The sequence below is a fragment of the Helianthus annuus genome, chromosome 5 (assembly GCF_002127325.2).
Source record: "Helianthus annuus cultivar XRQ/B chromosome 5, HanXRQr2.0-SUNRISE, whole genome shotgun sequence".
NCBI classification, from domain to species: domain Eukaryota; kingdom Viridiplantae; phylum Streptophyta; class Magnoliopsida; order Asterales; family Asteraceae; genus Helianthus; species Helianthus annuus.
The window spans coordinates 112694563-112721846 of record NC_035437.2 but is presented as its reverse complement, the minus strand read 5'-3'; the positions used below and the strand labels follow the sequence as shown (position 1 = coordinate 112721846).

The 27284-nt window shown below is 36.2% G+C and overlaps 2 protein-coding genes and 1 long non-coding RNA gene across 5 annotated transcripts; 1 reads left to right on the top strand and 2 right to left on the bottom strand.

The window, feature by feature from the left end:
* Window positions 1-7292: 7292 nt before the first annotated feature.
* On the bottom strand, window positions 7293-18461 carry LOC110940891 (crossover junction endonuclease MUS81). 3 transcript variants are annotated; one of them, XM_022182463.2, is made up of 16 exons: window positions 18056-18240; window positions 16914-16993; window positions 16742-16820; window positions 16118-16204; window positions 15908-16036; window positions 14128-14362; window positions 13416-13623; window positions 13249-13322; window positions 13009-13154; window positions 12793-12850; window positions 11753-11911; window positions 10639-10718; window positions 9860-10097; window positions 8630-8716; window positions 7668-7820; window positions 7293-7438 (listed from the first exon to the last, which is right to left on the bottom strand). In XM_022182463.2, exons 1-15 carry the CDS (start codon window positions 18238-18240, stop codon window positions 7716-7718), a joined length of 1950 nt encoding a protein of 649 aa, XP_022038155.1. In that variant the 3' UTR covers window positions 7293-7438; window positions 7668-7715. The 3 variants fall into 3 exon arrangements, with proteins under 3 accessions (XP_022038155.1, XP_022038154.1, XP_022038156.1); XM_022182462.2 differs by lacking the exon at window positions 7293-7438 and having other exon boundaries at window positions 7459-7820; window positions 18056-18461; XM_022182464.2 differs by lacking the exon at window positions 7293-7438 and having other exon boundaries at window positions 7459-7820; window positions 13255-13322.
* Window positions 18462-21767: 3306 nt separating this feature from the next.
* On the bottom strand, window positions 21768-22319 carry LOC110943366. The gene has a single exon (XM_022185117.1). It carries the CDS (start codon window positions 22317-22319, stop codon window positions 21768-21770), a length of 552 nt encoding a protein of 183 aa, XP_022040809.1.
* A 3214-nt stretch (window positions 22320-25533) lies between these two features.
* On the top strand, window positions 25534-26557 carry LOC110938978. Its single transcript, XR_004892771.1, has 2 exons — window positions 25534-26041; window positions 26131-26557. It is a non-coding gene; the product is annotated as an uncharacterized LOC110938978 (long non-coding RNA).
* Window positions 26558-27284: the final 727 nt, after the last annotated feature.

Sequence of the window (27284 nt, the reverse complement as noted above, 5' to 3'; positions counted from 1 at the left end):
ATGTACCTCGGATCAGCAGAACTTGTGTTCATCTAAAACACTAGTATACTGCTGACATAGAAAAGAGGGAAATAAAACTTTAGTCAAAATCTCTCATGTGCTCAAAGGCAAGTTGAGTACCTTCAAAAGGACCAAATCAACCTTGTCTAAAACACTTTGAGAAAATAAGGTGTCAAAACAGTCCTAATCATAAGTAATGTGTGATCTGTAATAAAACATGCTCAAATATGGTCAGATCTCTCAAAACATTGCTTCAAAGTGATTATGGACAAAGTATGTTCAAAATATAATCTCCTAGTGAGTATTTCTGAACATGTGAATAAAAAGGGTAGAAAGGGAAAAGGAAAATGAACAAATCTCAAAGTGTAGCTATCTCAAAACTTTTGAAATCAAAAGAAAAGAGTATAAGCATAAAACACTCTTGAGGTTAAAATCAAGTCATCAGTGGTCATTATGCAACTGTGTGCATTCATCAATACAGGAATTGTTCTGGTAACAATAGCATCTCCAGTGATGGTGTTTAAAAGGAATTTACAATCAATTGACAAGAAAATGACCTCAAACAGTGGTCAAAAATAACTTGAGAATGATATGATCATGAATTTACTTGAAAAACTGTCGGATCCTTTTGATTATCTTCAAAACATCCTTTAATTATTTTTTTAAGGTGTTTTTCTTTAAATAAAACCAGATACATTTTATTCTTTATAGAATATATTTTGTTCTTTTACTCATTTTTGATAGTAAAAGTTCATCTCTGGTCAGGATGTAATTTCCTTATTTTTGTGTGAAATTACTATCCCTAAAACTGGTCAAAAGAAAATGACACACATATCAAGGTCATGTTAAGCTCAAGTTTGGTAGTCACAGGTCAAAAATTGATTGCAAATTAACTCTGAACTACTGAGACACTCATGCTCTAGTTCAAGTAATTAGACACAAAATGAGTGGTATTAGTAGAAAAGTTTTCATCATCTGGAATGCTAAACCACTGTCTGAAATAATAGACAGATGGCAGAACCTTGAACAAAATTTCTGAAGAACTGCTGGCAATTTAATCTTGATAATTTACATCTAAAATGTATTTTGTTAAGAATAGCATCTCTAGTGCTCAACAGATGTTAGACAAGATATTGTGCTTTCACAAAGCAAAATCAAGTTCTACATCTGAACAAGCAGATGCTAACATTGTTTGTCAAAAGTTGAAACACTGCTGCACTATCAATTGTTGAAACAATTTTATTTTCTACCACTTGTTTTTAAAATGTTGTTGTGCCTCAACATCTGTTCTCTAAAGCCTGTCCACTGCTGAGAGTCAACCTCTGCTTCTCCAAAACACTGATGTTTAAAATCTTTGTTTCATCCACTGATACATCCACTGTTTCATTTCATTACCGTTGTAACTACTGATGATTGTTCCATCAGTAGTTGTCAAAACAACTGTCCTCCATTATTTACCATTTCATCAGGGGTTGGGACGTGGTCAGCTTTTAGCCGTCAGATCATTATAACCGCTCTCACATCAGCATTCACCTTTTTCTTCCTAAATAAAACTCTGCCCTAACACCAAAACAGGGTTTTACTGTCGAATTAAATTCCAAAAGTTCTCTTCTCATAGCAGTTTCCCTCTCATAACTCCAAAAATCTTCTTCGATCTTCTTCATCAAAAATGACGAAATCAAAATCGAAAACAAAATCAAAACCATCTCTAAAGCTCCACACAACTATGTAGGTATACTCACAAAACCTACCGATAACCACACCTTCGACTCCATCCTTGACATCCTTTCTGCATCAAAGTACAAAACTTTGATAACAGCAGACGCTCCCATTTACCTTGATACCCAGAGAGAGTTCTGGAAAAATGCCACCCTTGAAAAACAAGGAGACATCATCGCCGCCATCAACTCCTCGATACAGGGTAAGAAGGTACAAATCTCTCCAAAATCCATATCTGAAATCTTTAAACTCGATGATTTGAAAGGAAAAACCTCATTTACTAAAGACGAGTTGATAAAGGATTTCATGAACAGGGGCTATGCAGAACAACCAAATAGGGATACCCTACAAAAGGGTTACTTCCCTTCTGCACCCAGATTTTTATTCCACACACTACTCATGTGTGTTTCTAATAAAACAACGTCTTTTAATGAGATACCAACAAAAATCCAATGCCTGGGGTATGCAATTTTAAACGATAAAAATTATAATTACTCCTAGGAAATATTTGATGATTTGGTAAAGAATGTTGATAATAAGGCATTTCTGCTCTTTCCAAGATTTCTAAGCTACTATTTTGAACAAAAATTTGTAGAGAAAGAAGCAGAATTACCCAAACAAGGTGTCTCTTTCAAAATAAATTGTTTAACAATTGAAACATTTTCAAGAATGATGGCACCAATAAAATTAAAAACAAAAATGCCTGAGCAGGTTTTAGAAACTGCCACTGATCCTCAGGCAACCTCTGCTGAGCCCACTGCTCCAGGTGATCAAAGTAGCACACCCACTGCTTTGAAACCCACACTTGCCACCAAAAAGACCAAAAGAAAAACATCCAGAAAACCCACCAAACCCACACCAAAGGCAACTCTGGAAGATGAGATCCCAGAGTCAATGCCAGTGACAACACAAAAGTCACAAGTAACCACTGCTGCTACTTCCTCACAGCAGTTGGAAGAAAGATCTCAACCCCAGCCTAAAACTCCTCTACATCCTCTCAAAAAGATCAGGTTGTAAGCACAGGGACACCACAATATGAAGCTCTGGACCCACTCGGATCCATCTTCCACAGTCCTGATCCCAAGGACATGTCTCTTTCAACACCCATACCCTCACCAATCATATTGCCACAATCAATAATACCCCTGTTGCATGCAGTTGTTATTGCACGGACACAAACCAGTTCCTCTCAATCACCCATTACTGAGAGTATACCACCACAAGTGACTGGGTCTGATGCTAATACCTCTGTTATCCCAGCAACAGTTGAGGAGGTTACACCCCTGAGTTACAAGTAACTCTCGGAGGTAGTTCAAGTGGAGCAGCAACTACAACTGATGGATCAACAGATCTTCAGTTGGACAGTTGTTACATCAATAAGACTCCCTTGAAGGCAATTTCTTCCATGGCAACTTCGGTAACCACCAGTGAGTTAACTTTAAACACTGGTACCATCAAAGGTTTATCAAGTGCTAAAGAAAGAAGTCCCCAGTACCAAGAAAAAGGGGCATCAATGGATGATTTTTGGGACTATGTTCCTAAGTCACACATTGATACAACCACCACTGGTGGGGATTCAGATGATCCTGTTAATTCAGGTGATGATTCAAAATATAATGAATTGACGGCCAGAGTTGAAAACTTGGAATCTTCTGTTACCGAGATAAAAGATATGGTGCAGCAGCTGTTAGAAGCTCAAAAAGCCCAATCAACTGTTCCTCCTGCTCAAGCATCTGCTCCACAAGCATTTGCTGCAAATGAGCTATGGAATATCTTCCAACCCATGCTTGAAAAACAGCAACATATGGCTGATCAAAAGCATGCCATTCAAGTAAAAATGCTGACCAACATGGTGGAATCAAGGTTCAAAGACACTCAAGCAGATATCAAGGCAATAAAGGCTAGCATACAAAAGACTGCCCAGAGTGAAAAAGTTCCATCTACCATCTTCTTCATGGATACACCCCTGGCAGATAATGCCAAAAATGGGGAGAAAATCAGGTTAAGAAAGAAAGGAATTGAAGATGGAATGTATATTGAACCAGAAGATACATCAGCAGTTATAAAAACAACTGATACAAAATCTTCAAATCAAACAGTTGATACTTCAACAGTTACAAAAACTGCTGTCAGTAGCCAAACAGCTGCCATATCATCAACACAAACACCTCCAACACACACCACATCACCGCACACCACCACAACTACTGCTCCACCACCACCATCTGTGTCCACAGCACAAAAACCACCATCAAAACCAAAAACTACCAAACCATCATCACCTCCAAAAAGCAGAAGACAACAGGTGTCACAACATCTGTTGTAATGGCAACAGTAGTTGAAACACAAGTTGTTTCAGCTACTGCTAGTCAACCACTGATCACCACCCAAACAACTGTCACAATAACCCCTGCTCAAAAGCAGAAGACATCTGCTGATACATCAGTAGTTGTAATGACAACAGCAGTTGAGACACCAGTTGTTTCAACAGTTGTTAGTCAACCATCCACCACTGCTCTATCCTTTCCTATATCACAACCAAAGCTCCTCAGTAGAAAAAGGAAGCCAATACCTGCCAATGAGGGAATACATGATCCTAATGCAGATAGAAGAATTTGCACATGAGCTAGATAAAGAAAAGGCTGATCAAAAGAAGAGGTTAAGAGAACAACTTCTAGCCTTTATCATGAAAGAAAAATTCTATCCTGCAGAAGAACAACAGTTTAAAGAATGGCCATTAGTAGCTTTAAAGCATGAGGCTGAAAGGATCCAAAGAATCAAGAATGATCCTTCAAAGAAGAAAAATGCTCCAAACTGGAGTAAATACAAAAGGCTTATTGCTGACCTCACTGCTGAATATAAAGGAAAGAAAAGGGAGCTGGTGGATGCTAAGATGGACACTGCTGAAGCTATATCAAAATGGTCTAGGCAGCAGACTGATGAAGCCTATGAGAGGCTAAAGAAAAAGAAGAAAACTGCTTCAGATGCTTCAAAGAAAAGAGAACATATGATGAAGCTTGAACAGAAAATAGAAAACCTCAGAACAATGTTCAAATCAGCATACAAACCTACTCTTGTGTTAAACCAAGAAGAAGGTAGACAGATGACTGAAGAAGAGGTCAAAGAAAAAGAAGCAGAGTACTTCAAGGACACCATCATGAAAATGGGTCTGAAAGAAGATAGCTCAACAAAGCTTCAGAACCTTTTTGAGAAGGTGTTAAACAAACCTGCATCACCAAACACTGCAACAGACATGTCAGAAACTGAGAGGCAGGAGCTTATTGAACAAGAAACTGCAGAAGACATAGCTGCAGCAAACATAGTCATTGAAGAAGCCTTCAAAAGAATGTCTGATAGTTTGCATGTGTTCTCAAGGCCATCATCCCTCAACTCATCTGCAAATAAGTCTCTCCCAAGAAACCCACTTGGCTTTAAAATACTAAAGTGGATGTCTGATCAAAAGACCCATGTATCGACCCTGGTCAGAGCCAATGGCGAAGTAAAGTACATATCAAGGAAAGAAGCACTAGGCCTTAATGTTGAAGATTTGCAGGATCTCCTTGAACTTTCACTATGTAGGGATGAGGATGACCAGAGTGCAAAGGAATTTGAGGCTGAATTCAAAGAACAAGCTAAGGCACTCTTGATGAGTAATAATAGGTCCTGAATAATGAAGGGTTTTGGCATTATCTGTTCCAGGGGGAGATTGTTGGGATTGAACCCTACCAGAGGAACAGATAATGTAAAGCCAAAACCGGATCACATCACTGGACTATCAATAAGCAGCAGTTTACACTTTGCTCTCCCCTTGACAGTGGTATTCTAACAGCTGATGGATCTTAAGTGCTGCTCAACTACAACAACTGATGAATCAAACACTGATGATACTCAAAAGCCTGCTGAAGATAAACTCTGTTGCTCTATCTACTGCTGTGTTCTAAGTACTGCTGAAGACTCAAGCACTGCCCACTCAAAGACTGATCACCTTTGAAGAAAGCACTAAAGTTCAACATCAGTGCTCAGGCTACAACAGTGGAACGTGAAGTAGTAGTTATCTCTAGTTTGTATTATGCTGATTATCAGATGTTGTATATCAGTAGTTTGTATAGAACAGTGTTTATAGTTTGTTAGGTCGTTAGATGTCACTATCATGGTGACGTCAGCTGAGGTACATCAGCTGACGTCATTTGATTCGTTTTGAGTGAGTTCTCCTCAATTCAATCCTTTCATCTTGTGCAACCAACTCTGAAGTATCAGGCTGAGGGGGAATTTAGTATGTAAACATGCTGTAATCATTTGCTTTGTATTGTTTAATCCTTCGACTCAATGAAAAGCATGTGTTTATCAAACTATTTTCTTCCTTTGATTGTGTTTACAAAGTTTGCTACTCATTTCCGCTGCACTTATCATTTCATATATTCTAATTATTCATTTTATGCAAACAAACACAACCATGTCAGCCTCAGATCCTAACAGTTTTCCTAGCAAGGTTTTTAACGAGGCAGCATCTCCAAGCGTATCAAGTTGATAACCAAAAGGGAGTGTTATAAATATATTATTAATATTATGGTTATCAACACCAAAAATAGATTAGCTGCTTCTCCAAGTTTTCTTCTCCTATATATACTTCCTATTGTATCTCTTGTATGATATATCTATCAATGAAATATCTCTTTCTCCCTATATCTCTTTCTCTTATTGTTTGCTATTAGGCTAGTTTCACAACACTTTTTATATTCTTTAACTCTTATTTATCTCATTACCCAAACAAATAAAATTAGAAACCATATCTCCACCTTGTTTATGCACTGTTCCACTTTCCTTTTCATTATTCGCGTCGAAAATACTATCAACTTTCGTTCAACGATTAGAGCTTCAAGGTCTAGTGTCGCTCATTCTCACCATCAACCTCTAGCAACCGCCGTCTTTGTCGATTTTATCTGTGTTCGTTTGTGTTCGTGAACTCGTTACTTTCCTTAATGAACGAACACGAACGAAAAGTCTTGTTCGGCAAGTTTTCATAAACCGTTCGTGAACATATTATATCCTTAACAAACAAACACGAATAAGGCTTTGTTCGTGTTCCTTCGGTTCGTTTACAACCCTAACTACACATATGAAAACAACGATTTCACTAGTTGGGCACCCGATCTTAACGAAGACGCAACACCGACAAGACTAACACGAAAAGTAGAAAAATCAGACGGATCATCAAGCAAAAGTAGTTTGGGCGGCATTGTTGCAAACTACGTGACGATGAAGAAAATTATTTTGAAAAAGGTGGACTCGAGAAAGAAGAAAGATTAAAAATTATGAACCTCGCTATTCGGAAGGAGCGTTTGGACTGAGATTTAAAAACTTTTACGGATTCTCACAACCATAAAACCAGACCGAAGTTGAAAATAATTCCTAAACGAAAACATTGTACAACATTGTACGAATAGCCTTGTGATTTATTGATTTTCGATGTCTTTTATTCTCATGTAAGTTTTTTATGTTTGTTTTATTCAACTCATTTTTATTATTTTGAGTTAATTAAACAAGTTTTTTTAGTTTTAATTTAGAAAATCAGATTTTAATAAAATTGGGTATTTTCCCATAGATCATAATTAAAAATGAGGTGACTTTCCCTCATATGTTGATGCCATTTTGGTACTTTAGTCATCAACCATGCTCGTGTAGTCCAACACCCATAATGTTGTGCTTCAAAAGCTCGACCCTAAGGAAAAAAAAAACAAGTTATAAAACCCGTCATGTTAGAAGTTCTAATAAAAGAACCAGCCGTATTTGTTGGATTTCACATGATCACGTGAACGATCAATCAAGGACCACGGTTACATACTTCTCTTGATAACACATATATAAAGCCCACATAGCTAAAATGTTAAGTAAACAGAACTGTTCTTGTTTTGCCATCCACACGTTATGACATCACATGTTTGGCTTACCTTGTCCAAACAAGCATCAATCGCACATGGTTGTGGAACAGCATGTAATCAACCACCCCAAATGAACTGAAAAATGTTTCTACTAGCAACTCCATTAATCACATTGTTACTCTGCTTCTTAAGGAGTTCCTCCTGTGCACATGTGTCACCATCCTTGCAAACCAGATTGGTCAAACTCGAGTCAAAATCACAACTAAAGGCCTCAAATTATCGCCACAATAAGTAATAGGGTAAAGTTCTTGTACAAATAATCTTAACATACTAAACATACAAATTGAAGGAAAACTCAAAAAGACAAGGTGGCATTTTTGTAATTATCAATAACTATCAAAGTTACTCTACAAATACCTCTAAAAAAACCTAACCACTCCCCCCACCCCAAAAAAAAACCTAAACGCCCCAACCCCCCCCCCCACCCCCCAAAAACCTAAAAAAAAAAACCTAACCCCCCCCCCCCCACCCAAGCTAAAATGCTAAAAACTAAACCCCCCAAAAAACCTAAAAAAAACCTAACCCCCCCCCCCCCCCCCCCCCCCACCCCCAAAAACCTAAAAAAAACCTACCCCACCCAAGCTAAAATGCTAAAAACTAAACCCCCAAAAAACCTAAAAAATCTAAAAAAACAAAAAAAAACACACAAATTATTTTATTTTATTTTTTTAACATTTTTATTAAAAAATCGCTACTTTTAGTAGCAGCAAAAAAAAAAAAAATTTTTTTTTTTTTTTTTTGCTAACGAAATGTAGCGATTTTTTAATAAAAATGTTAAAAAAAAATTGTGTTTTTTTAGGTATTTTTGGTTGTAACTTTGATAGTTGGTGGTAATTACAAAAATGCCACCTTGTCTTTTTGGGTTTTCCTTCAATTTGTATGTTTAGTATGTTAAGATTATTTGTATTTGATCTTTTGCCTAAGTAATAAACCAACAATTGTTAATATTATGGTTGTAAATAAGAACTCACAAGACACGAGTAAGCACGAGCAAGTGACAAAACCGTTGGGTACAGATCCAAGACAGCAATGGCAACATCCTCAGTCACTTGTGGAACCTGCAACAAGAATTTTTACTCAAGCAATTTATTATTTAATATTTTAAGTTAGAAAACCCATGTAAAAATTTCAAAAAAGTTCTCATAATTAAATGTTTCGTCAACTAAAAACTGGTGAATTTGGACAATATTCTTAAATGTTTGTAAATATTAAGAACAAACATGAGTGGATTAGACTTTTTTCACTTAAATTTATTACTTACTATGTAGTTCTAACAATCTCCATCCGTAAATAGTAACTCTTCTAATTCTCTAATATTTTAAACTTGAATATGGAACCGAGTTATGGAATCCAAAAAAAAAAAAACAAATTGTATTTAACCTATTACTTTTGTTAAAATTATGGTTCGAGAAAATAGTGAACCATAATTCAGTTCGGTTAATATCTAGGTTAAATAACGGTCTGAAGGTCTATTGTAAAACGAACCAAACGGAAGAAAAAAATTATGAAAGGTTTACTTGATAAACAAGTTGATATGTAAAACAAATGAGAGAGACAACTTCTGGTTGTAAATAAAGCTTATTTGGTCGTACATAGACAGGCGCCTCACGTGCGTAATGCGTGTGTGCAACTCGCACGCCTTTTGAAACCTGAACGCCCCGGGGCGCCTCATTTTTTTTAAAACCAAGGTTAAAGTGCAGTCAACAACCCTAGTAATAGCAAAATCAACGAGAAAAATTGCATGCATAAATATTGAATTAAATGCCATTTCCGTCCCTGAAGTTTGGCCAGTTTTGCGACTTTCGTCTAAAGGTTTGTTTTCCGTATCCGGATCCAAAAGGTTTGAAATCTTGCCATTTTCACCCACACAACTAACTCCGTTTGTTTATTCAATTAAGTTGAAAGGTATATTAGTATTTTTAACTAAAGTACAAGTTATAATGCATAAGCTACATCATCTTTGTACCTTATGCATTATACACTTATGCATTATGAACTAGTACTTTAGTTAAATACTAAAATACCCTTCAAGTTAATAGAATAAACAAACGGAGTTAGTTGTGTGGAAGAAAATGGAAAGATTTCAAACCTTTTGGATCCGGATGCGGAAAAACAAACCTTTGGACGATAGTGCCAAAAGTGGCCAAACTCAGGGACGAAAATGGCATTTTACTTTATAAATATCTAATGTTATATCTCACCTGCAAGAGTTGAGTAGCAAATACATCACCAACTGTCATCTTATCTAACTCTTGACACCTTTCAATAAACTGATCAAACGAAGGGCATATTGGTAAATCTTGATGTTTCGGATCATTGCCAATAGATTTGTAGTATTCGGTTATTGATTGAGTAAGATGACCGTATTTTCTAAGGGTGTCTCCCATCCCACTTGTTCTTTGTACATCAAACCCCTCCAAAATTTCGGTTGTCAAACAACTACAAAATAAACAAATTTTAGTCAATGTAAATAATCAGCAGTACATATAACCATGGTTGCAGAAATCGGCCTAGGCGGCCGATTAATCGGCGCCTAGGCGCTAGGCGGTCATCTACTGCCTAATTTTGAGCTAGGCGGTCAATTAATCGGTCATGGTCAAAAATCGGTCAAAATCGGTCCTAGGCGGTCAAAATCGGTCCTAGGCGGTCAAAAATCGGATTAATCGGACAATATTAGTCGGTCAAAATCGATAAAAATCGGTCCTAGTCGGTTCTAGGCGGTCCTAGGCGGTCAAAATTGGTCAAAATCGGTCAAAATCGAACCATACTATCTGAAACTTGAAGTATTTATGTGAATTTTGAAGTATTATTTTTATATTATTGGGTATATATATATAATTTTGAAAAAATACATATAAAAATCCCATTCCGATTAATCCCGATTAATCCCTAGGCTGTACCTCACTGCCCGACTAGCGCCTGGCGCCTTCTACAACATTGCATATAACTATATAAGAACACCAAATAAATTTGTACTTACGCGGTTTTAATACTTTCGGCACTTTCACAAGCATTTGGATCACCTTCTACTAGGTATATAAACCTTTTGAGTCCTGATCTCTTGATGGAAAAAAAAACAACAAACAAGATACTTAACAAATTAGCAACTTATTGTTGAGTTATATTAAAAATATAAATTAATACTAGCTGCTAGATTAAAATAAAGATTCCTACCATGTTTATAAATTTCTGCCCTAGTCCAATTGGGTTGGTTTAACCCAAAAATCTATGTTCAAATTTTATTTTATTTTTCAAATAATTAGTTTGTCAGAATATTATTAAATAACTAGTGGGTTACAACCGTGCTCCATAGTGGGTTCGAAACGTAAATCAAAATAAGCAATTCGCGAGAGTTAGTTGTTTGATGTTTTAGTTAAGGGGCTACACATGTCATTATTATAGTTGAGGGGCTAAACATGTCATTATTAAAGTTGACGGGCTAAAGTTGTTTGATGTAGTTAAGTAGCTAAGCCGCTAAACATGTCATTATTACAGGTTGAGGGGTTGTACATGTCATTATAAAAGTTGAGGGGCTAAAGTTGTTTGATGTAGTTAAGGGGCTAAACATGTCATTATTAAAATTGAGGGGCTAAAGTTGTTTGATGTAGTTGAGTGGCTAAACATGTCATTATTACAGGTTGAGGGGTTGTACATGTCATTATTAAAGTTGAGAGGCTAAATATATTTATTATTAAAGTTGAGGGGCTAAAGTTGTTTTAGTTAAGCGGCTAAACGTGTCATTACCAAAGTTGAGGGGCTAAACATGTTATTACCAAAGTTGAGAGGCTAAACATGTCATTATTAAAGTTAAGGGGCTAAAGTTGGTTAATCCCAAAGTTGGTTGATTTGACAAAATAGCATATTTATAGTATATATAATGTATATATGTTTTTTTATGAATAATCAAACTTTTTGAATGAATGATTAGGAGGTTTAATGAGTTAAAGTACACCTTGCAAATTTTAAACCCAAATGACATGTTTTGAACTTTTGTTGTTGACTAACTTTTATGTTTATTCCCGTTTGACCCATTAGCGATGAAGCATAACTGAAATCAAAACATTTATAAGTAAATGAATAGTAAGAAACATCACCAGTATCCGCACTTTCTGCTCTCTGTAACGATTATCCCTGATTGAAGATCTCAAATCGTCAACATTTTTTCTCTCAACAATAAAATCAAGAACGTATTCACTACCGAGTGTCTTATGGCGGGCTATCCAAATTCCATCTCCAACGGGTAAGCGTCTCACCTGTAAAAAACTAAAAAATATTAATAATTGAATAGCCTATGTTAGGTAAGGCAGATAGAGAAAGATGATCAAAATTAGAGATGACAATTTCAACCCATTAACATACAAATGGTCGATTTGGGTTATGTTTTATCACTAACGGGTCATATGGGTAAATTAAATGGATTAACTTATTAGATATTGGCCCATGTGTAGACTTATTAAATCATTTGAACAAAAAACTAGATTATTAAAATACCATTTTCATCCCTAAGGTTTGGCCAATTTTTTGACTTTCATCTAAAGATTTGATTTTCAGCATCTGGATCCAAAGGTTTGAAATCTTGCCATTTTCATCCGGCTCGTTAACTCCATCCATTTTTCTCCATTAAGTCAGGGGTATTTTCGTCTTTTTTGTTAACTTAAAGGGCAATTCGGTCTTTTTCACTTTATGTACAAGCATTTAGCATAATGTACAAGTATTCAAAATACTGAATTGCCCTTTTAACCAAAAAAAAAGACGGAAATACCCTGACTTAACAGAGAAAATGGATGGAGTTAACGAGCCGGATGAAAATGGCAAGATTTCAAACTTTTTGGATACAGATACAGAAAAAAAAAACCTTTGGACGAAAGTCGCAAAACTGGCCAAACCTCAGGGACGAAGATGGCATTGTACTCTTAAATTAAAATATATCGTTTCTGTAAAAATTAAAAACTTTGGGTAAAAAGTATTTGGGTCAACCCCACTGGGCCCACACAAATAATTCATTTTTACCCGACTCTGTTTTGACCCTTTACCCAACCCATCAAACACATCCATTTTACCACCTCTACGTTTGTGTGTATGATCTTGGCTGGTCTTGTGGTTCACTAATTTTACATTAAGAGTTCAAGTTCACCTCTATTGGTATTTTAAAATGGAGTTGAACATGCTCAAGAAGTTTTCTAGACTTTGACCTGAAAATCAAAAAGCGTTGCATTAATGCTTGTTCTTTACACATACAATTATCTCAAGATTAACAAGTTCAATAAGAAACTTGGTGTAATAGTTGAAAAAGTGGATCATGTAATGGTGATGCAGAAGACGACATAATATATAAATTAAAGATACTTACGCCTTGGTAAATTTTTCCCGATCATCCAATATTAAAACCACTTCATATATATCCTCAAACCGATCTCCAAAAGTCAAAGGTGGCATTGATAAATGATTTGATTTAGCTTCTAGATCATTCCTACCTCGCTTAAGCAAATTGTGATCCTATAACATCATGCAGGGAAACAATAATATAAAAAGAAATTTCTAAATAAATTTAAAAAGAGATAAACGCAGTAAATAGCAATGTGGGCTCAACATTCACAGTCGATGAACAAGCTCTCAGTGTTGAGCATGGAATTTCGGTTTCACGTCTAAAAGGGACGGTTTGACCTGTGGATATTATAAAGAATACAAAAGTCAATAATTCAAGGTTAAGCCGGGTTGTCGTTTTTTTATTTAACTTTTGAAATAGTATATCAGTACCATTTTTATGTGTGTGAGAGCTTGTTGATGCATGATGTTTGACTTCTTCAACGTTCTGAGAAGTCAAAGGTAAATTGTAAACTTCAGCTTCCCGAAGATGACATAAAACAGATAACCAAAGTGAAGAAGTTTCCTCATTTGGTGACTTTTCTGCGACCTCAGTATACGCACAGATAACCCGTTCCTTAGAGTATCCCATGCCCACAAGCTACAAAAAAATAAAACACAGACCAATAAATATTATTGAGTAAAATGCCATTTTCGTCCCTGAGGTTTGGCTAGTTTTGCGACTTTCGCCCAAAGGTTTGGTTTTCCGCATCTGGATCCAAAAGGTTTAAAAATCTAGCCATTTTCATCCAGCTCGTTTACTCCATCCATTTTTCTCTGTTAAGTCAGGAGTATTTTCATATATTTGTTAACTTAAAGGGCAATTTGGTCTTTCTCACTTTATGTAAAAAGACCGAATACCCCTGAAAAAGACTGAATTGTCCTTTAAGTTAACAAAAAAACGGAAATACCCATGACTTAACCGAGAAAAAAAGGATGGAGTTAACGAGCTGGGTGAAAATAGCAAGATTTTAAACCATTTGGATCCAGATGCGAAAAATCAAACCTTTGGACGAAAATCGCAAAACTAGCCAAACCTCACGGACGAAAATGGCATTATACTCTATTATTTTAAGCATTAAAATATTTGTTCTAGACTATATACCTTATCAAGAGTATCATGGGGAATATCGATCGATCTTTTTTGTCGTTTTGAAGAAACATGCTGAGGTGGCATGTTTTTTATCGGGTTAGCATTAGCGCACACTGAATCTGTGGTGTTGTTTTGGTTTAAATCTGAAGTTTTATTAGTAATAACCAAATTCTCTGTAGAATCAACCAATCCAGATCTTGATAGACACTCACGTGCAGCTTCTTTTCCTTGCTCAGTCAGCATGTACCTGAGATTAAAAGAAACAAAAGCGACAGGTGGCATGTTCACTTCATCTTATTATCTTTGACACAAAGATAGTATAAGACCAACAAAAAAAATCCTAAGATGATCAACTTCAAACAACTAGTTAGGGCTGCAAACGAACCAAATGTTCAGCAAACAATTCGTGAACCGTTCGGCGGGAAGTTCGTTTGTGTCCGTTTGTTTAATAAATGAATGAACACGAACAAGAAATTTTATTCGTTTAGTTAAATGAACGAACATGAACAGAGACCACATTCGTTCATTTATGTTCGTGAACGTTCGGTAACGTGTTCGTTTCATAGTTGTCAAAAGCACAAAAGGCGCACGCCTAGGCGCTCGGGCGCAGCGAGGCGAGCCTATAGCGCGTCGTGGTAGCTCAGGCGCAAAAATGGGCTTTTTTTTTGTAAAAACGGTGCTGAGGCGCAAAAGGCGCGCGCGTAGGCCCAAAAAAACGGTGCTGAGGCGCAGAAAACAAAAGGTAACACAGCACAAATGACCATTAAAAACGAAACCGAGGCATGCAAGAACTGCCTCACGCGGGCCCCGGTTTTCGGAGCTGCATTCGTGTCCGCGGGACGTGCGGGCACGCACGAGTTCAACCAAATTCCAGTTCAGAAACCCATTTTTTGCAACCCCCCCCCCCCCCTCCGCGCGGGTAGGACTTGTGGTAAACCATGTCATGAAGCTACAATTAGTAAAAAGGCTTTACCTTATAAACAACCACTCACTTTGTTCCCACACCAATGTGGGACAAAGTATTTACCACCTTTTGAGACTTTCATTCACACACCAAAACTTCCAACATATAAGTCCTAAACTTTTGCTACTAACTATTAGCTACATGATCTTAAATGGCATATATAATAGTTTTTTTAATTTTATATGTGCAATCTTATTTATTTTCAAAGCATAACATATTTTTTATATTTTTTTCTCTATGTGCGCTTTTCTTAAAAAAGCCCACGCTTTTTTTGCGCCTTGCGCCTAAGCTCCGGGCGAGGCCGATGCGCCTCGCCTGCGCCTTGCGTCTTTGACAACATAGGTTCGTTTATGTTTGTTTGTGTTCGATAGTTAATTAGTGTTTTTAGTTTGTATATATTATTTAATTATTTAAAAATTCCGACAAATAATATATTTAATAAGTATCAATTTATTATATACTATGTTCATAAACATTAGTTTGTGTTCATGGACGTTCGTTTGCGTTCTTCTCCAAAAATTAACAAACAAACACAAATGAACATGAACTCGTTCATTTTCTTAACAAACAAACATGAACATAAAATCTCATTCGGTAATTTTTTTTTTAAATATCTCATTCGGTAAGTGTTCATGAATAGTTCATGAACACATACTCCTTAACAAATGAACACGAACAAGGTCTTGTTCGTTTTCGTTCGGTTCATTTGCAGCCCTACAACTAGTTAATGAAACTCCCTAAAATCAGATAGCTAGGAAAACAAAAAATAACTGGAGGAAACATGCTATCTTTATATAATTATATGAGAATGAAAATTAAAAAATTTACTTTGCGGGGCAGCTAGATTTTACAACGAGCCCTTTATCTATCAACTTTTTCATGCAACTCCATCCGCTATACCAATCCCTGCCGGAGCTAACACCAAACTGGCCTGCTTTCCCCTTTCCTATTTCAGGCCTGTAAATATAAAAAATAATTAAAAACAACACCGTCATTTACTTGAGGTAAATAAAGGCTAAAAAGACAAAAAAGACATACATTATAGGTGAGCGAGACAGCCCACTTGCTTCAGCAGCATCTATTAGCTCTTGTTTCCGCATAAACTCAGTTCCGTCAGTAGTTCCTCTAACAACATAAAACTTTTCATCAAAATTCATGTTGTTAATAAACCAAAGAATAAAATGCCATTTTCGTCCCTGAGGTTTGGCAAGTTTTGTGGATTTCGTCCAAAGGTTTGTTTTTCCGCATCTAGATCCAAAATGTTTGAAATCTTGCCATTTTCGCCCCGGCTCATTAACTCCATTCCTTTTTCTCCGTTAAGTCAGGGGTATTTCCGCCTTTTTTTGTTAACTTAAAGGGCAATTCGGCCTTTTTTCACTTTATGTACAAGCATTTAGCATAAAATGTACAAGTATTCAAAATACCCTTACTAAATAGTAAACAAAAAAGACGAAAATACCCCTGACTTAAAGGAGAAAATGGATGGAGTTAACGAACCGGATGAAAATGGCAAGATTTCAAACCTTTTGGATCCAGATGCAGAAAAACAAACCTTTGGACAAAAGTCGCAAAACTGGCCAAACCTCAGGGACGAAAATGGCATTTTACTCTAAACCAAATTACATAGAAAAATAAAAGGGAAAAATGATGTATGATGTTTACCTGTAAAGGGTGATCAATAAAGCATAAGCTACAGAGTTCTTTTGAGGCATGTATGGCTTGCTTCCCTTATTTTTCTCGCCTATGTTTTTAAACAAATAGAAGATTATATACAATGTAAGGAATCAGAAACTGCAACGTAACTATAAAAAGTGTGAATCCATAAAGGAAGTACCCTTTTGTATAATCTCTTCATTCTCAGCCGCGTCAACAAAGAAATCTTTCATAAGTTTTAAGATCCACTTTCCAACACCTCTAATCACAATAAAAAAAGAAAAGCTTTATGAAGTAAAAAAAACAGTAGCAATCTTTAACAATCGACATCTATCAGCCTGCCTTTCATTTAATCAGAAACTAGTTCAGTTATGCAACTTCTTCCAAGAAGTGGGCATAATCAACAATAATCAACTCTCGGCACTTCTACATAATAGTAAGTCGTAAATTTATGATTCACTTCTAGACTGAATAGTGAATACTCTGACATACATACTAACTACAACATGGAAGTACTAAAGAAATGTGAGTGCCAGTGGTTTCAAACTGTTAACATTACTGTGATAGGGTCAGACCTACTCAAATTTCACTAATCAGAAAGCAGTTCAGATGTTTATATTAAAGTATGAAGATCGGATACTATCAAAAGTTTTATCTAATTCACATTCGTCATTCAATATAATGAGATGTTGAGATGATATCATTTAACAAGTAATGGTTATGTACTTGTGTTACTACTCCCTGGTTCACAATTTTAATCAGAAAGTGGTTCACTTATGCAACTTCTTCCAATACGGCAATAAGTAGGCATCAGCAATGATAAACAACTCTAGTTAGTTTTACATAATTAAACGTTGATTTCTTAGTGCCAGCTTCTTATCTAAGCTTGTACATACAATTATAATTCACTTCTTGACTACTTGACATGCACATACTACATAAATACATTCTAATTACATAATGCTATTACTAAAAACTGGTAACATTACTTGCATACAATACATGCAACTTCAATCACCATTGCAATACTGTCATACCGTCAGAAGTCAGAACTACTCAAGCTTCACTAATCAGAAACTAGTTCAAATATCATGATATTTACACCAAATTTGCAACCGTTTTTACACCGATCAATCGATCTAGTAAACATACATTTGTTCTAACCAAACTTCAAATTAACATTACAACAAACAGATTACTCAAGTTTCACTAGTCAGAAACTAGTTCAGATATAACGTTAATAGTACAAATAACATACACAATTTAACCTAACTTCAAATTAACATCACAACAAACAGATTAAACAGAATAAGAAGTCGTTACTTGACATTGGAGAAGTCCTTTAGGGTTTTGATATGCGATTTGGAAGTAGAGACGTTGAAACAGGCCTTGGATATGGTGCTAGCGTTTTTCTCCGAGATTCCTTTCGGCATATTCTCTAATTCTTTTAGTTTGTTCATCATGAACTCCACAAGCTCCGTGTTCTCGATGCACGCTACTCTGTCCATTTTCGGTCGATTTAGGGTTTGAAATTAGGATATTTTAACAGGAATTTATTGCAGAATTTGATCCGGATATGAGCGGATTGAAGAAGTGATTGAATGTTTTGTGTGAATTTGATTGCTAAGAGGTGAAATCATGTTATTGAATTCGGTTATGGAGATGAAGATGAACTGCTCCCGCGTGCAATGAGTTTGTTTTGAAATTCTGATTTGGTGGAGTGAAGTGAATATGTTATTTGTGGCTTTGCCCTTTACGATTCGGTTCTTGGCTAGAGTTTAGTGATCCACAACAACTTTTCAACCCCGAGTCTTTGTTTTTAGCAGATTAGGATTTCTATTAAGAAAGAATGGCGGCGCAGTTTGTTGCTCGTCTACCTGCTATTTTTGTAATAATGTTGAAGATCTAGAAAAAATAAATAAAAAAATACATTTTACCAATAAATGTAACTTTTGTCACATACTTGATTCTCACAAAACATGGAAAGTTAACATATACGGTTGAGATGATTTAAACCTAATCGTTAGCAAGTAAACAAAACGCTTCAGCACAAATGAGTATATGTAATATTTATAGATTATGTCACATTCTTCCATCACAAAACATGCACATACTCGTGTATATGCTGAACATCCGCGACAAAACAACCCTTAATCACCATATCGTTTTTCTTTGATCCCTTCGAGTAGGTAGGTCCATTATTCATTATGGAGATCAAGGTAGGTTCCAAGCCACAAACGACTTGTATGTCCCGTGATCGGTTATATGATTATTAGACTTACAAATGTAGGTCTGCAGCACCAACAACCCATTGTTGAATTTAGGATGGCGTATTTCAAGTCCCTGTGTGGTGCCATCGATTGCCCAAGGACAAGTTGTACCATCTTTCTTATGATAAGGGTCACTGGTTTAGCCGTGTCATGGACTTATCAAGAGAGCGGCAACGTCTGCTAAACATTGTTACGCCATATGTGTAAACACTTATGGGGCGCATTCAACAATCTTATTGGTAGGTTTGGATTCATTGAACACAGTTTGCTTGCAGGTGGTCGAATCCATTCCAAAAAGTGGATCTGTGATTTCATTAATTGATCAAAATGCCCCTATTATTGTGACTCTTGCGTATTGACAACTTTGTTTCTTTATAATTTTAATTTAATAGTTGCATATGGTCAAATTCATATTCATAAAACAAACAAACTGGTGAGAGAAGACACGTTCTTATTATCATAAACAGTTTGGGAAAATTACCAAACTAGTCAAAGTTGACCAAAATTTGTTATCCAAGGGCGCAAGCCAAGCCGACGCTTTTGTAGCCGTCTCAGTCATAGTAATCGACAGCGCCCGCTAAAGCGAATAGCGTAGCAATGCGATGCTATGCCGCTATCTGATTGTTAGCACCTGGAAATAGCGGGAAATTTGTTTTTTTCTTTTTAGAAAATACATGTAGCGACTGAAAAAATAAGGGTATTTGTAGGGTTTTTTGTTACGGGACTGAAAATAGAAGCATATATCTTCCATATTTACCGAATTTTCATAAAATATACATGTAAAATATATATATAAAACTTTATTCTAGTGTATCGCTAAACATGAAATAGCACCTGTTATGTCCTCGCTATCGATAAGTAGCGTATAGGTAGCTGGTCGCAATCGTCCGATGTTCGCTATCAATAACTATGGTCTCAGTCAAAATTGTAGGATAAATCCTAGATGTCTTAGCCGGCCTAGCTGATGTGGCGGCTTCTGCTTGGAGGAAATGAGGGCGGAGCGGACTACTTTGGTGTAGGTTAAATGCCTAAATCTTAATTTCTATTTTTGAAACTTTTCAAGTCCCAATCGAATAATCAAACACAAGAACAAGAACGAATGGAATAACTCTCCAAGAACTTTTATTATAATCAAGAAAATATAACTCAAAAAACTTGATTACAATAACTCATAAACCATAACTCGGTTTATCTTTTCTTGACCCTTATCTTAATAATGTCTAACCCTACCTTGGTTTATATAGGCTACCCCTAACTTGGTGACCAAGACATTACCAAATAACCCTAACTTGGTGACCAAGTCATTACCAAATATGATTATAATGTAATTAGGAAACTTAACCAATTATGACCAACTTTTAACATTGATCCATCAAGTTCACCGACTTGTGACTTGAACTCCTTTGTCACCCTTTTGCCATCACTGGCTTGTGATGAGTCGGGTTACCGCCAACAATCACCCCCTTAATTTCCGACTTGAAATAGGTAGACTTTATCATGTATTCTTTGTTTTGATTCTCATAGAATACATCTTGATCTCTAGCTGTGCTTTTCGGCTCCTTCCTAGCTCGAACATTCTTGCGACCTTGTACTCGACTAGTCCTTTCTCCATGACTCGTCCTTTGATCATAAGAACTCGCATCACCATTGACTCAGCTGCGATCTTGAGCAAACACCCGCTTTCTTGGATCATTAAATGTACCTCCTTGGGTTTGAATCCCTTTCTTAAACTTTTCTTTGAATTCTTGAAGATTTTTCTTTGGACTTTGAATTTTGGGTTTCTTCATTAAACTTGGATCTTTGAGAAGATTCTGACTCGTACTTGCCGTATCATCTTTCAGTTCACCTCTTTGTAGATCCCTACCCGCAAAATTCTTTATTCCAGTCATGTTATCTTGTGTACCGGAACTTGCTATCTTGAGGTTGATCTTGTACAAACGGTTCTTAGTCCTTGTCACCTTCATCATAAGCTTTCCTGTATCATCATGAATGGTTAGCAAATCACGTTTCATGTGAATGTCGCATCCACCTTCCGTTGCTTGACCAAGACTAATGATATTGCTTTGCAAACTCGGTATGTAGTAAACATCGGTTAACATGCGCTTCTCCCCCGTTTTCCCTTCAAGTAATACCGATCCCTTTCCCCGTATGTCAATACAAGATCCATCTCCAAACTTCACCTTTCCCGTTACACGCTCATTAAGTTCAAAGAAATAAGCTCGATTACCTGTCATGTGATTCGATGCTCCATTGTCGAGATACCAAGTGTCTTTCTCCATTGGCTCAGTCTCGAAACGCTTTGGATTCACCCATTCTTCATTTAGAAAAACCGTTTCTTGATCACATCTAATCATGAATAATGATGGATCAAAAACATCGTTTTTAGCTAAGTTAGCTTCATCTTGTTTCTTCTTACGATCCGGACATCCTGGCGCGAAGTGACCAAATTTATCACAACGGTAACACTGAACCTGTGATCTATCTTTCCTTCCTTTTTGGCGATCATTGGTTCTTCTTTGACCCGTTTGTTTTGACCCATGATCTTGACCGTCTCGGCTTTGACTTCCATCTTGGTCCTCATCATCCCGGTCTTGATGTCTGCCTCGGTAACTTGAACCACCTCGCCCACGCCCACACGTATTTTCATAGGATTTGGATTTCGAGGATGACTCACCATTGGCAAACATTAGATTACCTTGATTTTCTACTAAAGACTCGATACCCTTAATCCTGTCTTCGAATGTCTTCAGTCTACCAACCGCTTCCTAAAACGTCATAGTCTTCAAATCTGCAAATTGTTCAATTGAAGCTACAATTGGAACATACTTCCCTGGAACGGAACCTAACAATTTTCTGGTAAGTTTTCTGTTTTCATAGGTGGTTCCCAAACTGGCTGCCTTGGTAACCAACTGACTTATTCTGCCCGCGAAAGAATCAACTGTCTCTGTTTCTTTCATCTTCATGGATTCGAACTCATTTTCCAGTTGCTCAAGCTTTGCCTCTCGAACCCGTTCAACCCCAACATACCGTGTCTTCAACGCTTCCCAGATTTCCTTTGCAGTCTGAAACTGAGCTACCTGAAACACGAGCTCTTCGGGTATTGCTTGAAGTAGAAGTGCAACTGCCATGTCATCCTTTTTGGCATCTACCTCCTTTTCGCCTGGTTCTAAAGCTTGTTGTATTCCATGAACCTTGAATACTGCCTTGATACGAATCGCCCAGATGTTGTAATTTGTTTCGGTTAACATTGGACACTGTAAAGTTGTGGTACTTTGATCCTTAACCACAACTAGTGGTGGTCTGTTCCCGTCCGTCATTGATTTCTGAACAATTTTTCAGAAACGAACGCGTTTTGCTCACAGAAACCCGGTCACGAATACCTCTCGAAAACCGAATAAAAAAGATCTTGAATTGAACCTGTTTGTCCAACCCAAACAACGTTTAATGTTTAAACCCAAACTTAGTTTAAACCAACAAAAAATAATAAATAAACCAACTTTTTATTATTACTTTTTGCTTCGAACGTTGTTCTAAAAAAAATCCTTTTAATTGCTTTATCTTGATTTTTAAAGTGCAAAAATAATCCTTCAGATATTCTGGTTTTTTTTTCTTTTCGTAATCTATGCAAAGCCCTTTTGTGATTTCTTGTATTCTTTAATCACAAAAAGTCTTTTGTGATACTTTGTATTTCTTTAGTCACAAAACAAAACCATAAAAAAGGACAAACTGTAAAACCCGATGCTTCTTGTCACCCGTGAACTGTTGATTGCCTTTGATCGCTGGAAACGATGACTCCGCTCCGTTGATAGAATCTTGCAATCCAATCACCAACTCGTAACTTCTTAGCCGCCGATCAAGAACACGAGTACCCGTTTGATATCGACGATTGAACTTGGCTCTGATACCAATTCAAGTCCCAATCGAATAATCAAACACAAGAACAAGAACGAATGGAATAACTCTCCAAGAACTTTTATTATAACCAAGAAAATATAACTCAAAAAACTTGATTACAATAACTCATAAACCATAACTCGGTTTATCTTTTCTTGACCCTTATCTTAATAATGTCTAACCCTACCTTGGTTTATATAGGCTACCCCTAACTTGGTGACCAAGACATTACCAAATAACCCTAACTTGGTGACCAAGTCATTACCAAATATGATTATAATGTAATTGGGAAACTTAACCAATTATGACCAACTTGTCAACATTGATCCCTCAAGTTCACCGACTTGTGACTTGAACTCCTTTGTCACCCTTTTGCCATCACTGGCTTGTGATGAGTCGGGAATTACCGCCAACAACTTTTGGGTCAACTTTGACTATCTTGGTAATTTTCCCTAAACAAAATTGCTGCATTGAGCTGCTTTCAAAAGTTTGCCATTAGTAGACTATCTTGTTACAATCTGGATGACTTACAACCTGAGTGCACATCTGACCCATTTCTTTTTAGCTAGTTTTTGTTTAACCCATTGGAGATAATGCATAACCCAAATGAACCCACACATATGTGTTCAAATCAACTTCGCCTGTGATGCCAACCCGTTTCTCATTTAGCTCATTTTTATCTGACCTGTTGGAGATAAAACATAGCCCAAACGAACCCATTAATATGTGTTCAAATTTGCCTCTTATGCCAACCTGTTTTTGACAACTTTTTTTTATTTTTTTAGTTGGGAGAAATTCAAGAAGCTAAATAATGGGTCGTGTGCGCACCAAAACCGTGAAGAAATCCTCTAGGGTGTGGTAATCGAAAGATACTATGGTAAAATGACTTTGGATTTCCACACCAACAAGAAGAATCTTGAAGAAGTTGCACTCATCCCCTCTAAACGTCTTAGAAACAAGATCGCCGGTTTTCTACCCACATCATGAAACGTATCCAAAAGGGACCCGTTAGGGTATATCGTTAAAACTTCAAGAAGAAGAGAGAGAAAGACGTATGGACTTTGTGCCTAATGAATCTGCCATCAAAACTGATCTTGTTGATATAGTAAATCAGAGTTTTTGATGTCTGATTTTGGATCTTTGATATTTAGACTTTGTTTACTGATTTTTGTTTGTTGAAGTTTTGTTTCTGTTAGTTTTTGTTGGTGTTTGCATTTATATGCAGTTAATGCACTAAAATATGGGATATCGGTTAAGGACCGATATTGAGATATAGGTTAATATCAGCAAAATTTATATATAGCAATTTATAGTAACAATTCAGTGATATATCGGTGATATATTAGTTATATCGGTGATATATCGGTTAAATCATATCAGTGATGTATTGGTTATATCAATGATATATCGGCCAATATCGCCGACATGCTGCATAAGTGTGCATTGATTATTGTATGTTATGTTGTGCATTCTTTAAACAAAATTATTCATGGGTTTGTAGTGTTGAATGGTTTTGATTATGTGGGTTAGGGATGACGATGGGTCGGATATGGCTAATCCCATACTCATACCCGGTTGTAAAATCTTGTCTCATACCCGGCCCATTACCCGTCGGGTATCGGGCATACCCATTGCGATTTTTATGTATATATATATATATATATTTACTTTTCTTTACAATATTATGTTTTAAAAATCTATATAATATATTAAATTTTGATAAATAACATACATATCATCATCACAATGATAATATTTGATATATTTAAAATTATTAATATTTATGATATTAATCTCAAAAAAATAATTTTGTATTTCATAGCATATAAATATAAATGATACCATCAAAATATGCATTTAAAATGAAAAGTTTATATTTCAAATAATAAAGCTACAAGAATAAGAATATGAAATATTACTAAACTATAGTTTAAGGAAAATAAATATAAAACATAAAAGTTTTCGGGTATATATTTTGGGTAACCAGGTATATAGTTTCTGGTAATCGGGTCGGGTATCATCTAAATCCTTACCTGTCCCATACCCGCAAAAAAAATTTCTATACCTATACCCGGCCCAATACCCGTAGGGTATCAAGTATACCTGTCCCAAAGGCTTCGGGTATACCCGTCAGACTCGAATATTTTTGTCACCCCTATCCCTATGTGGGTTGAGTAGTGAGTAGAGAGTTTGATTTGATGCAGAAAGGTTAACGATCGTACATAAAAAGTTGGTACTATGTGCTTATGCTTTTGTACACACCTAAATATGGTTTGGCTTCCTTTCCAAATTATAGATGTTGGAAGAGTTGAAACGAATATAAAAGTGGTAACCAACAATTTGATAAGTTACGGTTCTACACTAGATTTTGTTGTTGGAAAGGTTTTGCATTTTTCATATTATTTCAACAAGGTTTACTAAGTGATACATATACAAGTGTATAAAGATGTTAGACCATGTGTAGTGGTAAGTTGTTATAATGCCCCCATCATGGGGCATTATCCGACACGTGACATTCTAGTCACACTTGGGCATTATAGCAAAAAGTGGCGTAGTGGGACATTATGTCATAACCCCATTCAATCATTTCACAATTATTTTTTTTAATTTAAAACATAAAAAACTTCATTAATTTAAAAAAAATTACACTACTTGAAATAAAAAAAAAAACCCGAAAAAAAACAGAATAAAAAAACCGAAAAAAAAATAAAGTTAAAAAAAGATAATGGACAAACTTGCGTACAGAAAATAGTTGAGGGTGTAAAGTGAATATCATGGGCGGCTCTTTAGGTGTGCGGGGAAGACTTTCGCACAAGGCCCGTTTTTTCGAGGGGCACGAGATTTTTTTAAAAAATTCGATATATATATGTTATTTAAAAAAAAATTGTATACACATAACAAATCCAATATAGAGGCCTATTATCAAAAGATTTGTACTTTTTATAAGTTATCCAACTTAACAATAGTTTTATTGGGCCCAATTCAATACTAAAATGATTAAAAAAACAAAAATACGCAGCAGGAAACTAGGAAACTGGACGGACGAAGCAGAAAAATCGAACGGCAGGACTGCAGGAAAATCGAACGACGATTCGGAAATACGCGGCAGAAAATTGGCGATTCAGTGAAACACGTTGAAGATCAGGTGAATTTCCGATTGAACTTTGATATATTGAAAGTTTGATTCTGAATTTCTAAATTCCGATGATTGATGAACTTTGATATATTGAATAGTTATTGCGGTTCTGAACTTTGATGAACTTTGATAGCATAAATATATTTGAGTATATGTGTATTGGAATTTGGAAGATATACCATGTAATATACTTGTTCGATTCCAGAAACAAAAGTCCAAGAGAAACAATACCCTATATCATCATATTCATATTTATAGAACTGTTCGTAAGTTCGTAAATATGGGTTGGCGATGATAGCTATCGAGAACGAAGTCTTAGATAATATAAATTGTGAAGAGTTAATCCAACAATTTGCTATGAAGATTGCAAGAAGGGCTGCACGAATCATTGGTTAGCTATTAACTTATTATTTTTTACGGTATGTAACTCATTAGAATACTATGATTTTGTCATTATTGTAATTGCATTGTTTATCAAATACTACAATTTTTGGTATTTTCGTAATTATGTTGTTTATCGTTAAAGCATATGGGCCAATTTTTCAAGCTCGAACAGGGTATGTGAATTCTCAGAGACGCCACTGGTGAATATTATACACATAAAGTAGCTTTTTAGGTGGATATTATACACATAAAATAGTTGAGGGTGTAAAGTGAATATTATACTCAAACCCTTCTTCTTTGTGACCTCCATCCCTTCTTCGACCTGCAACTCAAAAATCCGGCTGAAATTCCGGCAAATCTCAAAAATCCGGCCAAATCAAACCCCACATTCCATCTCTAACCCACATGCCCTCATCTGATTGGCCAAACATTTTCCATTTCAGCGTTATAAAGAAAACGCCGACAACAAAATTTCCAAAAAAAAAAAAACGCCCGGAAACGCCGGGTGTAATGGGGTGGGGGGCGTTATCCGGCGTTTTTTTTGAATTTTTTTAAAAAAAAACGCCCCACTACGGGTGGTCTTAGCCTTTGCATCATAATAGAGTTGTTTTTTGGTGTTTATAAGGAGAGAGAATGTGACATGGAGGAGAGAGGTTGTGAGGTGGAGGAGAGAATGTCTACTTTTGTTCTTGGCTAAAAACGCATATTTGAGTGAATGTGAGGAGGATGGAGAAAGGAGAGAGAGGGTTTCGGATTAGTGGGACCAAGTGCTATGTGACACCTTAAAAACACCCACTAAATACACTCTATTGTGGATGGTGTGAGTGTATTATGCGATTATATAGATGCACATCTTTCAATACAAAAA